An 18403-nucleotide genomic window follows, 5' to 3' on the forward strand; every position below is an offset into this window, starting at 1 on the left:
AAAAAACACAATGAAGAATGTGGCTGGCCAAGTGAGTGGCAGCGTAAGGGTAGGGAGCCTGAACATCTACTCTGCTGCCGCACCAACAAAGGGTCTGCTCACCCCTTCTGGATTTTGGGAGGAAGATAGAAACAGGCTGTATAGGGTTAGGGGACTATGATATGGGAAGTTATGGGAGGGAAGATTTCCAGATGAGATTAGTAATCATTACAGAAACAACAGTTTGATAATCAATGAAGGGGTCATGGTCAAGGTGAGAAAGGAGAGGGTGATGGAGATCTGGCTCTCATCCACTGCATGGTAGATGTTAGTACACCAGACAACAACAGCACCATCCTTGTTGACAGATTCCAAGACAAAGTCAGTTTGGATCTAAGTGCACAGAGATGAGCAGGTTCACAGGAAGATAGGTCAGAATGGGTGAGGAGAGCAGAGAATTAAGGAGACTGATGTTAAGTTGATAGTTGTCAATGAACAGGTCGTGCATATAAGAGACCAGAAGGAGCAGTCCAGGTATAAAGAGAGTGTTAAAGGCATCTGTGCAATGGGGAGAGGATTCCTGTCCAAAGAAATGGATACTGAGGCAAAGGCAACAGAAGAAGCATTTTTACGTCATATTGTGACTGAAATTCATTGATAAGAGGGCGAAAAGGAATAAAATTAAGTCCATTGTTGACTACAAATTGTTAAGAGAGCATAAGGTCAGAAGGAATGGTGAACACCTGGTAAGAGTTGGGGGTTAAAGGAAGGGATGTATTGAGGGGGATTGGGAGGGGAGGAAGATTCCAGAGGAATGTGAATATCACTGAATATCAGCTTGCATTCCTTAAAAGGAACTGAGAAGGTTTCTTGTTAATACTTTGAACTAGGCCAAAGCATGAAGTGGAACGCAGCAGGATGGCTTTGAGTTGGTGTGAGGCTGTGCTAATGGAGAGAGTTGAGATAGTGCCACGCACCGCCACACGTAAAGTGTGTGTGTCAGGATGTAGCTACAAAAGCTGTCAGAGAAGGGTTGTACACCATGGAGATACCCATGATCCTGGGTGGGTTTAAAACAGGAAGGGCAAAGTTTTATTTGGAATTCAAATAGGGTATGTCTCGGCTGCAGGTAGTCACTGAGGAAGAGCTGCGGCTATGAAAGAGTTTTGGCAAATATTTTGACAACACTAGGAAGGAAGGCATACATAATGGTGGTCAAGAAGAAGAAAAATTCAAATGGAAGTCTTCTTGGTGAAAGGAGCAGAACTTCTTTGAGGTGGGCATACCTGGAAGTATACTTCAGTGAATTAAACAATAAAAATAAAGCAATGAACTGCAGATGGTGGAAATCCAAAAAAAAAACAAGTGCCAACATTTCTGTAATCAGGCCTGTTGCAGTGAAACTCAATGCAAGCTGAAAGAACATATCATCTTTTGCCAAGATACTTCACAGTCTTCAGAACTCAATATTGAGTTTCATAATTTCAGAATGTGAACACTCTCCTCCATGTTCGTCATCCACCCCCACACTTTAGGTTTTTTTGCATTGGTTTCTTCCAGCACACTTCTCAATAGCAATCTACTCAGCATTAATCTCCTTCTTGGTTTATCGTCAGCAATCTCTTTGTTTGCCTCCTCTTTTTTTCTTTCAGCACCATCTCTAAGTATTTCATTCACTCCTTTCCTAATCCCACTCTGCTGCTTACCCCCTCCCCCCCTCATCAGCATAAATACCACCCTTTATAACAGAAGGTCTCTTGCCTCCAAACATTAACCCGGTTACTCATTCTACAAATGTTGCCAGACCTGTGGAGTTTCTCCAATGTTTTCTGTTTTTGTTAAAGATTTCCAGCATCTACAGTTCTTTATTTTATCCTGTTTGTTATTCCTTGATGACATCATAAGTAATGTCTGCTTTCATTCTCATTCTGTTGGCATCCCACTCAACCTCATCATCACTTGTTTGCTTTGTCAGACACCACAACTGATATTGAGTTTTTGATAAAATATAATTTTCTCCAATTAAACATTGGAAAGCATAACTATAGCTTTTAGGCCCCAACATAAATTGTGTTACAACACCACCAATCCCAATGCTCTCCAGGGCTACGGTGACATAATGTGATTAACTGATCACAACATGTGTTGTATTTTAGCTTGAACTGAACCATAACCTCATTATATCAGACCAGCTACTTCTATCTTCGAAACATGTCTGACATTTACCCTTGCCGTAGCTCCTTTGTTGCCAAAAGCCTCATCCACACTTCAGATTTCCCCCACACTTGACAATGCCAATTAACATTGGATTACTTTTCTATTTTTCATGATGTGTTGAATGCACCCAAATATCATCGTAATCCATTTAATGAGCCTGCATGGTCCCCTTGACTGACAACACAGATTTTAAATTTCTTATTTTTTTTGTTCCACATTGCCATGCACATCTCTTTTCCATCTGTTCAGATGAATTGTGACACATAGATTCATAGAGATGTACAGCAAGGAAACAACAAAAAATAGTCGACCCAGCAAAGGGAGAGGCTGAATAGGCTGGGGCTGTTTTCCCTGGACTGTCGGAGGTTGATGGGTGACCTTATAAAATCATGAGGGTCATGGTTAAAAATTACACAACACCAGGTTATAGTCCAACAGGTTTACTTGAAAGCACTAGATTTTGGAGCGCTGCTCCTTCATCAGGTGGTTGGACTATAACTTGGTGTTGTGTGATTTTTAACTTTGTACACCCCAGTCCAACACCGGCATCTCCAAATCATGAGGGACATGGACGGGGTAAATTGATAAGGTCTTTTCCCTGGGGTGGGGAGTCCAGAACTAGAGCGCATAGGTTTAGGGAGAGAGGGGCAAGATATAAAAGACAATGTTTTCACACAGAGGGCACTGCGAGTATGGAATGAGCTGTGTGTGGAGGCTGGCACAATTACACATCTGTAATTTAAACCGTACTAACTGGCACAAAGGGAGGAGCACATCCTCCAGGAAGTGTATTCCTTTCATTACAACTTGCTCCAGCCGCTGAAAACCCTGTGTTCCGTCAATGTTGGCCGATTGTGAACCTTCCATTTTCTATGAGTCCACTTTTCGGGGGTGGGGGTTCACCTCACCCAAAGGATCTTCCTTGCCCCAGGCCTCACATTTCTCTAATTTAGTCTCTGGGCACCTTAACTCCAAGACTCAGCTTGAGGTCACGTGGCTCTGGATTAGAGGCAACTTCACCATCTCCGAGGTTAAGGAGGTGGTGGGCGGGCGCCTCCTCGTCGCGGACGTTAAATACAGAAACGCTCCCGTGAGACTAATCAACGTGTACGCCCCAGTGGGTAAGAGTAAACGGTTGGCCGTCCTGCAACAGCTTCCACTGCTGCTGGCTACGTCCAGGCCGGTCATTCTGGCCGGAGACTTCAACTGCATCATTGATGCAGATGGACGATCCGGCGGGGGGGACAGTAAACCGGACGCTACGTCCAGGGCCCTGATGGAAACGGTCAAAGACGCCAAGCTGCACGACGTCTTCAGCGCCCCTGCAGATGGAGCGCAGCGTAGATACACCTGGTCACGGGCAGACGGGTCTATCCGCTCAAGGATAGATTACCTGTTTGTGTCCCGAACGCTCTCGGTCAGATCCACCGACGTCAAGCCGGTGTTCTTCTCTGACCACTGCCTCCTGCTGGCCGACTGTCACCTACAGGACGAACAGCGGGCGGGCAAGGGAACGTGGAAACTGAACACTAAGCTGTTGACCCCGGGAAACATCGAAGAGCTCAAGAGGGATTACGCAGGTTGGAGAACCGTGAAGCCCCTCTGAGTCTCCAGCGGACTGGTGGGAAACGGTAAAAGGGAACATCAAGAGGTTCTTTATCCTCAAAGGTGTCCAGGAGGCGAGAGAGAGGCGGGGAAAACTGTCCCAGCTCCAGGAAAGTATGCAGAACCTGCTCCTGCTGCAGACGATGGGGGTCGATGTCACGGAGGACCTCAAGGAGGTGAAGGGCCAGCAAGCCTCGCTCTTTGCCTCGGAGGCCTCCAGGATAATCTTCCGGTCCAGGGTCCGCTCGGTGGAGCAGGACGAGACGTGCTCACGTTTCTTCTTCCAGAAGGTGCACAAAGAGAGCTCCGTGCTCAGCAGCCTGAAGAAAGAAGATGGCTCGGTAACGTCATCTCAGGCTGACGTCATGAGGATCAGCAAATCCTTCTACGCCAGCCTGTATGACTCGAAGCCAACCGACAGCGCGGCCTCCCAGTCGTTCCTGTCCTCTATCACGGAGGTCCTAGATGACGGAACACGAGAGAGGCTGGACCAGCCGCTATCTCTGGATGAACTGACCAAGGCCCTCGAGTCCTTCGAAAAGAATAAAACTCCCGGAAGCGACGGCTTACCGGTCGAGGTTTATTCCGCTCTCTGGGACTTGATCGGCCAGGACCTGCTGGAGGTGTATGTCAGTATGCTTCGGGCAGGTACCATGAGTGAATCCATGAGGAAAGGCATCATCACCCTCGTCTACAAGAGGAAGGGGGAGAGGGAGGAAATTAGAAATTGGAGACCGATCTCACTGTTAAATGCAGACTACAAAATCTTGTCAAAGGTCATCGCCAACCGGGTCAGGTCTGCTCTGGGATCGGTGATCCACCCGGACCAAACCTGTGCTGTACCGGGCAGGAAGATCTCTGAGAGTCTCGCACTCCTCAGGGATACGATCGCCTACGTGCAGGACAGGGGGGTGGACACCTGCCTCATCAGCCTGGACCAGGAGAAAGCCTTTGACAGGATATCGCATACATATATGAGGGATGTCCTCTCCAAAATGGGCTTTGGGGAGGGAATCGGAAATTGGATCAGACTGCTCTACACCAACATTGTCAGTGCAGTCTCAATCAATGGGTGGGAATCAGATAGCTTCCCTGTAAGATCTGGAGTCAGGCAGGGATGCCCCCTCTCACCCGCCTTGTTTGTGTGTTGCATAGAGCCATTTGCCGAATCCATCAGGAAGGATGCGAGCCTGAGAGGGGTGACTATTCCTGGCAGCGGGGGCCTGCAGGTTAAGGCCTCCCTGTACATGGATGACGTCGCTGTTTTCTGCTCGGATCCGCTGTCCGTGCACAGACTCGTGTGCATCTGCGACCAGTTCGAACGGGCCTCGGGGGCCAAGGTAAACCGAGGCAAGAGCGAGGCCATGCTCTTCGGGAACTGGGCCGACCAATCCTCTATCCCCTTCACCGTCAGGACTGACCACCTGAAGGTGCTGGGTATTTGGTTCGGGGGGGCTGGGGCGTGCGCCAAGACCTGGGAGGAGCGGATCAGGAAGATGAGACAGAAACTAGGCAGATGGGGGCAACGGTCGCTCTCCATCGCGGGAAAAAACCTGGTCATCAGGTGTGAGGTACTCTCAGTATTGCTATATGTGGCACAGGTCTGGCCTATCCCCAGGACCTGTGCCGCCGCAGTCACCCGGGCCATCTTCCAATTCATTTGGAGATCAAAGATGGACCGGGTCCGAAGAGACTCTATGTACAAAGACCGGTGCAATGGGGGAAAAAACACGCCCAATGCCACCCTCACCCTGATGGCCACCTTTGTGTGTGGCTGCATCAAGCTGTGCGTGGATCCCCGGTACGCAAACACCAAGTGTCACTACGTACTGAGGTTCTACCTGTCCCCGGTGTTGCGAAGGATGGGCCTAGCCTCGCTGCCGTGGAACGCTCCGAGTAGATGGACCGTTCCGTATCACCTGTCCTTCGTGGAGAAATTTATGAGGAAAAACACCTTTGACCACAAGTCCATCAGGAAGTGGTCAGCACGTAGCGTCCTTGAGACCCTTCGGGAAAAGGAGAGGGCGGATCCTGTCGAGCGGTTCCCTGAGCAGACTGTCAAAGCCATTTGGCAGAATGCCTCATCGCCAGAACTTTCCAACAAGCACCAAGACGTGGCTTGGCTGGTGGTGAGAAGGGCTCTGCCCGTGAGATCCTTTATGCACGCCCGGACTCTCTGCCGCACCGCACGCTGCCCTCGAAGTGGCTGCGGGGGGGACGAGACTGTCACACACCTCCTTCTGGAATGTGCCTATGCAGAGGAAGTCTGGAGAGGAATGCAGTGGTGCTTGTCGAGGTTCGTCCCGAGCAGCGCCGTGACGCGGGACTCCGTGCTCTACGGCCTGTTCCCCGGGACTCACACCGAGACGAACATTAACTGCGCCTGGAGGATTATCAACTCGGTGAAGGACGCTCTCTGGGCGGTCCGAAACCTGTTGATCTTCCAGCTGAAGGAGTTGACCCCGACCGAGTGCTGCAGACTGGCACATTCCAAGGTCCAAGACTACGTGTTGAGGGACGCGCTGAAGCTTGGGGCAGCTGCCGCCAAGGCGCGGTGGGGAAAGACCACCGTGTAAGATCGGCCTGCCTAAAGAAGAACAGGGGGCCCATACAGATTTTTTTTTTTGGGCTCTGCTGATGCCTCAGCCAAATATATGTATATGTACAAGATTGAAAAATGCACAGGATTGTAAAGGACAAGGATAAAGTCGAATCTGTGTTTGTAAATATGGACATATGTATGGCATGATCCAATGTACAGACCATCAAATCATTTATGAATAAAGTATATTTTTGAAATAATAAAAAAAAGGCTCTGGATTAGTGGTGCTGGAAGAGCACAGCAGTTCTGGCAGCATCCAAGGAGCTTCGAAACCGACGTTTCGGCCCAAAGCCCTTCTTGTACCATCAGCCCGTTTGGCTTTGGGACGACACTGCCAGCTTTTGTTTTGGTTGGAAGGATTTACATCAACCTAAAGCTTCAATCGTGACATTTACCTCCCCATTAAAACACATTCCTCTTCCAACACTTGTCCTGATGAAGGGATTTTTGCCCGAAACGTCGATTTTTTTTCCCCCAGCTCCTCGGATGCTGCCTGACCTGCTGTGTTTTTCCAGCACCACACACTAACCTAGACTCTGATTTCCACCATCTGCAGTCCCCACTTTTGCCTATCCCAACACTTGGCGTTTACTTCGACGCCACCGAAAGGAACAACTTCCGGCTGTCCTGGCGCGACAGCTTCCGGCCAGCGACCTCGCGACGCGCTTCGCGGGCCTTGTCGTTCTTTCCTCAACCCGGCGCCTGCGCGGTAGGGCAAGAGTGCGACTACATCATCCAGAATGCATTCTGTCAAAACAAATGGCCGCGCGAGCAGGGTCTCCCGCTCCGGGATAATTGGATCTCGGGCTGGGGAGCGCGGCGCTGGGGAGGGGAGCGCGCGCGGTGAGGAGCCAGTATAACCATGTGCTCGGAGAGCGGGCGCGAGGCGGCCACTTGAGATGGAGAGGGGCGGTGCTGCTGGCAATGGCAAAAGCCACCAGGCCGTGGAGCGTTGCAACAGCTCTGCTCATCCCAACGAACTTCTGCTTGACGAGTACCTGAGGAGTCAGGGTCTGTGTCGAAAGAGAATTGCTAAGGATGGATCTTGCCTCTTCAGAGCTGTTTCCGAACAGGTATGCAGCACGCCTGGGGGGAGGAGGAAAAAAACCCCTCATTATACATGGTTAGAATTGAATAATATTATTTACTGTATGCAATCAAGATCTCCAAAAAAACAGCTCATATTATCTCAGTTGCCTTGTGCGATCGGTTGCCACTCCTGTCTAGAAAAATATGCTGGCCACATTTTGCTTTGCGGTTCTACCCAAGACTTAAAGGGTGATTGGTTGTAAAGCAACTCGTTGGTGATCTGTTGAGGAGTTAAACATTTTTATGAACATTTTTACTGTCATGCAGACGTGTTCGTGATATGATTGTTTGACTTTTTAATGTTTGCCACTGATCTTGAACGTAATGAAAATGTAAGTAGGTTTTTAATATCGGATGTAACATGCTGTTGCTAGACTGCCTGCAAATTCTGCTCAACTTTTGCATTGTAACTGGCTGGGGGGTTTGAACTTGTAATGGTGTGTCAAGGGGAAAGTCATATCTGGGACATCCAGTCAATGATTTATCTACTTAAGAAATAAGATTTAAGGATTGAGAAAAAGAACAAGAGTGATAAAGGCGAAATCAGAGTCAAGTAAAATACCAAATAGAAAGAAAAAGGATTGGGAGGCAAAGAAAAAGAGTTAAACACTAGAAGTTTATTTATTAGTTTTGACATTTTTAAGAAATATAGTAATTGACTACACAGCAGAACAGGAATATAAAAGTTGGTTACAGTACACTTAAATCATTTTCCTTTGAGTCAGGTGATTGGTGTTAAAATGTCATTACAGTGAAGAAAGTTTGCTGCAGTTCGACAAAACATTAATTGGACAACATCTACAATACTGTGCAGAATTCTGGACAGCACACATTATCAAAGATACCTTGCAAAGCCTTCTGTGGCAAGATTTACCAGCAGAACTCCTTTCCATCAAGGAATGGAAAATGTGGAACCTCATGAAGTTCTTTGCGACAAATGCAATCTGTCAAATGGCAGGCTTTGAACTACACAGAGTTGTTCTTGCTTAATATGTTTGAACAGTTCAGGGCCTCGAGCAGCCAATTTCCGCTGTTGGAACAAATCCTATTTACAGTTGGAGAAGCCTCGAGTAGTGCGGAGGAATGTCCCCTGTACAGACTCGGTGGTGGATTAAATACTTTTAGTTCAGTAAATGAGGCTTAGTTTTGGGGATTTGTATTTGCTAAATAAATAAAAATCAATGTTATAAATGCTCCAAGAATTAAATAATAAACCATGGAATATAGAATGTTACAGGATGATTGTGGTTAAGGTTTTGAAATAAATTTATAAGATTGTTGATAGCTTTCTGTTTGGCTTATTTCTTAAAATTAGGCAATGACTATTTAAGAGAAATAAATAGGAAAGCTGTTTTCACACAAGGTGCGTTAGAAATATCAGACTTATAGCCAGTGTATTTTATAAGTTATTCCATAATGCAGTGGATTCAAAGACACTTAGTGGCTTTCATTGAAAGTAAGCATACGTTGTATGTGTACCATAGTTAGTTATGGGTATGAATAATCATTACCGAATACAATAACGCAATTAGGTTCACAATTCTGATCTTGTATAAAGGGAATTTAATCTTGTATGGTCTGGAGTGTAGAGCTTGAGAGGAGCAGAAAAAGGTTTCTTGAAGTCTGAAGTAACTATTCTAACATGCATCCCCCCATAACTAATATATTTCTTCTCTTGTGTACCCCATCTTGTCATGCAATTATTGACTTCAGTGTTGTAACAAATAAAGCTCTTATATGTTATCAAGGACTCATGTTGCCCAAATTCCCCAGCAGTGTTCTTGGAAGAATTGCTATCTGATTGAGAAAAGATAATATGTAGCTTCTGCTGCCCTGTATTTGCTTTATGCGGGAAATGAAACTGAAACCAACAATTCAACCTTTTTAAAAAAAACCGTTCAGAAGAAGAATCATACCAGACTCCAACTGTTAACTCTGTATTTTCTCTCTATCTGTTGAGTTTCTTCAGCATTCTATTTGTTACAGATTTCCAGCATTCACAGTAATTTGCTTTTGGTTGAACATAGTATTGCAGCTATGCAAAGAGCAGACACAATTTCAACTTCGCAATCTTTTAATTTGTAGGTCAAAGCCCTCCAGTAATCACCACACTGGAACTTGCCTGAGAACATTGAGCTCGTAGCTTCATGACGTTTGTGCCAAGTACATAATGATTTTATGCTATCTATTTACGGCAAAATAAATAATGTCTGTTGAAGAATACCTTGTTGCATCCTGAGCCATCCATATTTTTTCACAAAGTGAAACATTGTAATTATTGTCTCAAATATATTTAATTAAGATTTGAAATTGAGGCTTTTTGGCTTGCATTCACCAGAACTATGTTGCAAGAAACAGACTTAGAAAAAGAGACATCGTGTTATATAGCATGAAAAGAGGAAGATGATTGGTTGGGCTGTGTTCGAGTGGGAATGCAGCAGGAAAAGCTAACTTAATTCTCACAAAAGGCAGGTAGTTCTGATTGGGTGTTGCTGTGGGAAAGCAGCAGAGCTTGACATGTCCAATGACCCCTTTTGGTTTTGAGAAACGTGCAACACGGACAAATTATTTTTGTTGATGTAAACCATGGTTCTGAATATTTTTATATGTAGCTTGTACCACGTGCAAATGCGTCACATTGCCAGCTGCTCAAATTGATATTGAGCTGCATCAGGCAGCACATGCCATTGAATGTCGCAGCTAGCAGCATGCTGCTTTTACTCAACCAGCCCATGCTAGCAAGTCTCAGAAAAGTATATCTACCGTTAGATGTGATTTTGTTATTGAACATCATTTGTTAAATAATCTGGACTGTGCTAACGGATACAGAAATATTAATTTAAGATCACTGGCTGGGCTAGCGGTGTGATACATTTGTGTGTGCTCGAACCTATGTGTGTAAATACCCTGTTTTTTGTAGACACATGAATTGAGACATTTTTTTTTCCACAAAAAAGAGATTTTGGAGGCAGTCAGATTTTGCATCTCCATGACAATATCTTGACCAATTAGAATCTACCGGCTGGGTCTAAGAATTAAGATTGACCTTTTGACATTCTTGTAGCCAAGCCAATGACTGCTTAATCAATCAGCACCCTCCCTCTTTCTGTATAAAATTAGGTACATTTTTTCTAGCCTCCTAGTTCTGATCAGTGCAATTCAAAGTCTTCAACTTCTAATCTTTTAGAATGCTTTACAGTCTGTATACCAAATATTTAATGAATGATTTGGCAGACAATTTTTGTACAGTTATGCAGACAAAGAGGCCCTGGCTGGGTTTTGCATTCATCAGTAATTGTGGTTGATCTTTAAAAACGAAATAATCCAATAAGGTTTAGGAATCTTTGTTGTGAGGGTTTCAATTTTCTCAATATTCAATTCTGGCACCAGAGTTGGGGGAATACAAGGTAATAGCTATAACATGAATCAAGCAAAGCAGTTAATTACCCTGAAGGATTCTCATAACAAGCAGAATGCATTATCATTCACATTTATGGATACTCGAGGGTAAAATAAAGATCAAGACCAATGGCTATAAGGTCAAAGTGAAAATATGATAATCAATTTAAAACAAATCAAATTTGAGCCAATATTTAAAATAATGTGGCAATTTTACAAATTTATTAGTTTTTCAGGGCCTGTGAAGTTGTTCAAAAGTGGATATGGCTTAGGACGTCACTAAAACCGAGCTAGACCTTATTCACTAATGTGTAACTCGTTTGAGGCATTTTAAATAGTGATATTGCATTGTGGAAAGGGAAATTCATATTGGTTCAAGTGATTTTCTTTGTACCTGCAGAGACTTCAACAGTGTATTCACTGACAGTAACTTCTGGATTTCACTGCTCCGTTCCTTAATTGAAATGACAGTAATCAATGACAGTTTTGCCACCTTGTACAAGCACAATATGGGCTTTTGTTTTTCAATATTGTTTTTGAGTATTTTTTCAAAATACTCTGAAAACAATTTTCTATACCTTCATAAAATGTATCTAATGGTGGCTTAGACTTTGATGTCTCCACCATATAACATGAAATATTCCACAATATTCTGAAATTACTGTGATATTTACTTTTTATGAGCTATATCTTTTTTTTTCAAAAGTATCTTAAAACTGAGTTTGATCATATCAATATTTGGAAAAAGGTTCATGTGGTCTTTGCTGTAAGTCATATTTGTTTTGCAAAGAAATAAATACATATAGACTTATGATATAATAACCTCAGGATGTTTCAGAGCTCATTACAACTGATGAGTTACTTTTGAAGTGTAGTCACTTGGAATATAGAAAATCTGCAATAAATGTGTGCAAAACATCTGCAAATTTAATGAGCAGATTGTCAGTTTTAGTGATATTGATTGAGGGATAAATATTGTCCAGGACCATTGGAAAATCTTATCTTTTTATGTACTATAGTGTTATGGAATCTCTTCATCTACTTGAGATGGTCATTGGAGCCTCTATTCAATATCTTGCTTGAATGGTCTGGCAGTGTAGCGTGCTGTAATCCATGAATCCAGATGGTAAAGGATAGAGTTGGAGCAAATCTTCTAAACGTTATAAGCACTTATTTACAGAGAGATACTTTACAAACATGTATTTCCTGATCCAACAACTTCAGCGTGTATGATTTTAATTGGTGTATCAGAAACTGAAACCACAATTAATGGCATCTGTCTGTGTACAATTAAATACATATATATAGTTGCCGATACATATTTTAATATTTTCAGGAGATACCATTTGTTTTATTATTTGCAGTTCCTTCTGGGATCACTTCGATTAACTTTTCATCTCACTAAGTTTAATAGCTACCTTGTTGACCCCATGCTTTTCTTATCCAAATGCTGTTAATTGCTGGCCATGTTTATTTGTTTATTTAATTTTTTATGCATTCACACAACATGAGTAATCATTGCCCATCCCTTATATTCTTGAGGAAGTGGCGGTGAGCTGCCTTCTTAAACCACTGCAGTCTATTTGATGTAAGTGGTGTTGGGGAGGAACTTCCATGATAGTGAAGGACAGATGATATAGTTCCACGTTGTTTGTGTGTGTGTGTCCTCATGGTGGTAGATGTTGTGGTATTGTTAAACTGCTTCTGTATGCATTGCAGCCACTTTGGTGCTGGATGAAGTGAATGTTGGAGATGTTGGATAGGGTGCAACTTGAGCACCATGCAAAGCACTGTGTTGGCAGAGCCGTATTCATCCAGGCAAGTGGAAAGTACTCCATCACAATGCTGACTTGTGCCTTATAGGTGATTGGACAGGCTTTGAGCAGCTGGGTGATATTTGACCTGATAGAGAATTCTTAGTTTCTGACTTCCCCTTTGTAACAGGAGGCTTTTTATGGCTTGTCCAGTTCAGAGTTTGGTCAATGGTAACCTTCAGGATGTTGATACTGGCAATTCAATGATGGTAATACCATTGACTGTCGAATGTTGGTTAAATTCGATTTTTAAGATTCTCTTGTGTTCATGATGGAGTTATGCCCATGTCCTCTGTGTGGTTCCCCAACTTGTTACGGTTCCAGATGAATTTCTTGAATTTAAAATTGAAATTACCTTGCATTTTTAAGCTTCTGTGTGAGGGGAATGAACTGGCTCCCTTCCTATATTCACCTGACCCTTTGGTTGGTCACTAAAGGTTCATTTCGAAATGGGTCCCTTCCTTTATGGATGCCTTTCTCCAAAACGCAAATGACCGTATGTTTTAAAATGGGTCAATTCAGCCATGTCTTCTTGAGTTAACAAAGAGTGTGTACCTGTACATTTTGTTTTAAAACAAATAATGGATCTGTCCCTGAATTGTTTGTGAAGAGTGAATAGTTGAATATCGTGACTGTACATTGGAGCCAATTGATAGTGTTGACATTGGTAGTTGAACAGTTGGTTTCACAATCTGCGATTGTTGAAATTTTGTAGTTTCGATTGCTTTTGATCGTGAATTGAATTCCAGCATTCAAGAAGACCACCATTAATTAGACCCCAAGAAAAATCATGCAGCATTCCTTGGTGAGTACTGCTTGGTGGCTCTGACTTCCATAATTATGAAGTGCTTCGAGAGATTAGTCATAGCTCACATCAATTCCAGTTTACTAGATTGCCTTGATCCTTGGCAATTTGCCAACAGGTGCAACAGGCCCTTGGCAGACTCTTGCTCCCTGGTCCGACATTCATCTCTGGAACATTTGGATAACAAGGATACCTATGTCAGGCTCCTACTTATTGCCTGCAGCTCTGCCTTCAACACCATGATTTCAAACAAACTCCTCTCCAAACTCTGAGATCTAGGTTCTGACTCCCCCCTCTGTAACTAGATCCTCAACTTCCTGACTCATAGAGCGCAATCAGTCAGAATAAACAACGACGACTCCTCCATGATAATCCTTACTGGTGCTCTGCATGGCTGCGTACTCAGCCCCTTACTGTACACCTTATACACTCATGACTGTGTGGCCAAATTCCACCCCCAACTCCGTTTACAAGTTTTCTAACTGCATCGCCATTCTAGGTTGGATCTCAAACGATGATGCAACAGAATACAGGAAAGAGATTGAGTACTTAGCGGCATGGTGTAAAGACAAAATCTTTCCATCAGCAAAACAAAGGAGCTCCATTCAGGAAATGGAGTGAAAGGCACGCCCCACTCTGCATCAATGTTGCTGAGGTGGAGATGGTCCAGAGTGCCAAGTCTTTGGGCATGATGATCACCAACTATCTGTCCTGGTCCACCAGTGTAGACAAGAAAGTTCAACAATGCCTCTACTTCCTCAGGACGCTAAGGAAATTTGGCTTGTACACAAAGACTGTTACTAGCTTTTTTATAGATGCACCATAGAAAGCACCCTATCTGGATGCATCACAGTGTCATATGGCAGCTGCCCTTCCCAAGACCACAAGGAACTACAGGGAGTTGTGAACACAGCCTAGTTCATCATATAAACCAGCTTTCCATCTGTTGACTCTATATCTCCCACTGCCTTGGGGAAACAACCGACAAAATCCCATCCTAGTTATACTCTTTCCCCCCCCCTCCCATTGGCAGAAGATATAAAAGTTTGAAAGCACTTAGGAAACTGTTCTTAATTTTGTTACTCCCTGCTGTTAACAGTCATTTGAATGGATAGATGTCTCCAAAGTTTAGATAGATTCCCTACAGTATGGAAACAGGCCCTTCGGCCCAACAAGTCCACACAAACCCTCCGAAGCATAACCCACCCAGACTCATTCCCCAACCCTATATTTACCCCTGACTAATGCACCTGACACTGTGGCAATTTAGCAAAGCCAATTCACCTGACCTGTACATCTTTGGACTGTGGGAGCAAAGCGGAGCACCCAGAGGAAACTCCTGCAGACGTGGGGAGTATGTGCAAACTCCACACAGACAGTCGCCTGAGGTGGGAATTGAACCTGGGTCCCTGGCGCTGTGAGGCAGCAGTGCTAACCACTGAGCCACCGGTGTTAATCTTGATCGTCTCTCTGCACTTTCTCTGCAGTTGCAACACTGTTTTTGCGCTCAGTTCTGCTACCTGATGCACTTTGTATGGTACGGTTTGCCCAAAGAACACACAAAACATCACTTTTCTTGGTATGTGTGACAACAATCAATCAAATCAAATCAGCATTCAGGGTGAGAGAGAGAGAGACCTTGTGTCCTGTTTTCTTTTTAGGTTCTGCCGAACTCCGAATGAGAGGGACTTCATTTACATGTGATAAAGGTGACTGGGCAGCAGTTTGGAGCACTCTAATGCTCATGCTGCGCAACGTGCTCAGGAACTGGTTATGTGAAAACCAGGATGGTACGCAGTAGAATATTCAATCTGACTAGATCCTTCCAGGAGAGTTGAAACCGGCTTTTTGATCTTGTACTTCTACTTTCTTCAAAGGGAAAAACACAAATGTCTGAGCAGTTTTTAAAAGATTAAATCATGGGATGACCAGCATTTACTGCACATCCCGAATTGCCCAGAGGGCAATTAAGAGTCACTCACATTGATGTGAGTCTGGAGTCATATGTCGATGAATTGCTTCAATTCAGCCTGGATGCAGCACCGATGCAATCATCGATGTAATGGCGGAAGATTTAGGGAAGAGTACCTGTGTACATGCTGAAGAGGGACTGTTTGACATAGCCAACAAAGAGGCAGGCGTAGCTAGGATCCAAGCGAGTGCCCATGGCCACCCACTGGATTTGGAGGAAATGGGAGGAGTTGAAGGAAAAGTCATTGAGGATGAGGACTAATTCGGCAAAGTGGAGGAGTGTATTGGTGGAGGGGAACTGGATGGGTCTGTTGGAGAGGAAGCAACTGAGGGCAGTCATTGTGTGGAATGGATGTGTATAAGGACTGCATGTCATAGTGAAGATTAAGTGCTAGGATCCAGGGAGCTGGAAGTTTGCAAAGAGGTGGAGGGCATGGTCAGTGTCCCAGATGTAGGTGGGAAGTGCCTGGACTAAGAATGGAGTCGAGTGAGGAATAAATGAGTGCAGTGGGTCAGGAGCATGCCGAGACGATGGGTTGACCAGAATGGTTGGGCCTGTGGATTTTGGGAGCAGGTAGAACTGGGCAGTGCAGGGCTGGCGCACTCTGAGGCTGGAGGCGGTGGAGGGGAGATCACTGGAGGCGATGCGGTCATGGACCACGCGGGCGATGGTGGCCGGATGGGTCATGGCGATGCCGTGGTCAATGGGGAGGTAGGACATGGTGTCGGAGAGCTGACATTCGGCCTCTGTGACATAAAGGTCCGTCCTCCAGACTACCACCGCCCTGCCATTGTCAGCGGGTTTGATGGTGAAGTAGCGATTGGTGCGGAGGGAATGGAGCGCTGCACGTTCGGAGGGGGTGAGGTTGGGGTGAGTGAGTGGGGTGGAGAAATTGAGGCAGCTGATATCAACTTGACAGTCAGCAATAAAGACGTTGGGGCAGCTAAGAGGCTGGGGTGGGGTGTCCAAGTGGGAAATAAGGTTGGTGGGGGGAAAAGAAGGGAGTTTGGGAGTCTTTGTCAAAACAAAGTGGTGCAGAGGTGGTGGGAGAAGAGCTCCACGTTGTGGCGGGTATAGACCTCATTGAGGTGGGGGCAGAGGGGCACGAACGTGAGCCCTTTACTGAGGACAGACCGTTTGGCCTCCGAGTTCGAGGTCAGGGGGATGGTGAATATGAGGCAAGGCTTGGGTGGAGTTTCGGGTTTTGGGCGGGGGCAACTCGCAGAATCTCAGCATCACTCCAGGGTCCTGCTGCTGACCTACAGCACTCCTTTCCCTCATCGTTTGTCCAAGCCCATATATGGGAAGCCTTCAAAAATGAGATAACGAGAGTCCAGAGAGAGTATATTCCTGTTAGGGTGAAAGGCGAGACTGGTGGGTGTAGGGAATGCTGATGACTAGAGAATTTGAGGGTTTGGTCAAGAGAAAAAAGGAAGCATATGTCAGGTACAGACAGGAGAGCTGAAAATGTGTTGCTGGAAAAATGCAGCAGGTCAGGCAGCATCCAAGGAACAGGAGAGATCAAGTGAATCCTTAGCAGAATGTAAGGGCAGTAGGAGCATAAGTTAGAAGGAAATCAGGAGGGCAAAAAGGGGACTTGAGATAGATTTGGCAAATAGTGTTAAGGAGAATCCAAAGGGATTTTGTAAATACAATAAGGTCAAAAGGGTAACTAGGGAGGGAATAGGCCCCTCAAAGATCAGCAGGACAGTCTGTGTGCAACCACAAGAGACGGGGGAGATACTAAATAAGTATTTTGCATCATTGTTTACTGAGGAGAAGGATATGGAAGATATAGAATGTGGGAAAATAGATGGTAACATCATGTAAAAAGTCCATATTAAAGAGGAGGAGGTGCTGAATGTCTTGAAACGCATAAAAGTGGATAAATCCCCAGAACCTGATCAGGTATACCCTAGAACTCTGTGAGAAGCGAGAGAAGTGATTGCTGGGCCTCTTGCTGAGATATTTGTGTCATGTGATGGCCACAGGTGAGGTGCCGGAAGACTGGAGGTTGGCTATCGTGGTGCCACTGTTTAAGAAAGGATCTTAAAGACAAGCCAGGGAACTATCGACCAGTGAGCCTAATGTCGGTGGTGGGCAAGTTGTTGGAGGGAATCCTGAGGGACAGGATTTGCATTATTTGGAAAGGCAAGGACTGATTAGGGATAATTAGCATGGCTTTGTGCTTGGGCCCATCTCTATTAAATTCAGATTTCAAGATTCTGTCCAAGATCCTGGCACTGAGATTGGAAAGGGTGTTGCCCTATATTATTAAAGAGGACCAGACAGTCTTTATAAGGGGCTGTAGGCCCTCTAATAATATTAGAAGGTTGCTGAATATGGTCCAAATTTGTCAGTAATGATCGATTCAGCGGTTGGTGATTTCCTTAGGTGCAGAGAAAGCATTTGACTGGGTGGAATGGTCTTTTTTTTATGCCTTAGAACAGTTTGGGTTGGGTGGAGTCTTTGCTAGGTGGGTGGAGGTTTTATATCACCACCCTCTGGCCGTTCCACTCGGTCAAATGCTTTCTCTGCATCTAAGGAAATCACCAACCCCTGAATCGATCCTTGCTGACAAACTTGGACCATATTCACCAACCTTCTTATCCCGTGAGTCTGCTTCCTATAATGTTTACATGGTCAATGCTATGGAAGCTTATGGAATGGTTTGGTTCCTTTGGCATCGTGGGCGGCCCCTCATCAAGCTTACTACATTTCAGTTGCTGCAAGGAGGGGGAGGAGTTAATTTCCCAGACATCAGGAGGTATCATTGAGTTCCCCGCTGTCCTTTGTCTGTGATTGAGGGTAGGTAGTGTTCCAAACTCAGTATGGCTGGATATTGAGGCCTCCCAGGTCAAGTGACCTCTTATTAACCTGTTGTTCATAGATAAAATGAGGACAGTTATGGACCACTGCCG

General features: G+C 44.9%; 1 protein-coding gene across 1 annotated transcript in view; it reads left to right on the top strand.

The window, feature by feature from the left end:
• Positions 1-7137: 7137 nt before the first annotated feature.
• The window catches only part of otud4 (OTU deubiquitinase 4), a 109448-nt gene continuing 98182 nt past the window's right edge, over positions 7138-18403 (top strand). Inside the window, exon 1 of the mRNA XM_072571168.1 lies at positions 7138-7476. Coding sequence (XP_072427269.1) covers positions 7303-7476 — 174 coding nt within the window. The 5' untranslated portion in view covers positions 7138-7302. The remainder of the gene's footprint in view (positions 7477-18403) is intronic.

This window comes from Chiloscyllium punctatum, chromosome 1, assembly GCF_047496795.1.
Source record: "Chiloscyllium punctatum isolate Juve2018m chromosome 1, sChiPun1.3, whole genome shotgun sequence".
In the NCBI taxonomy this organism is placed as follows: domain Eukaryota; kingdom Metazoa; phylum Chordata; class Chondrichthyes; order Orectolobiformes; family Hemiscylliidae; genus Chiloscyllium; species Chiloscyllium punctatum.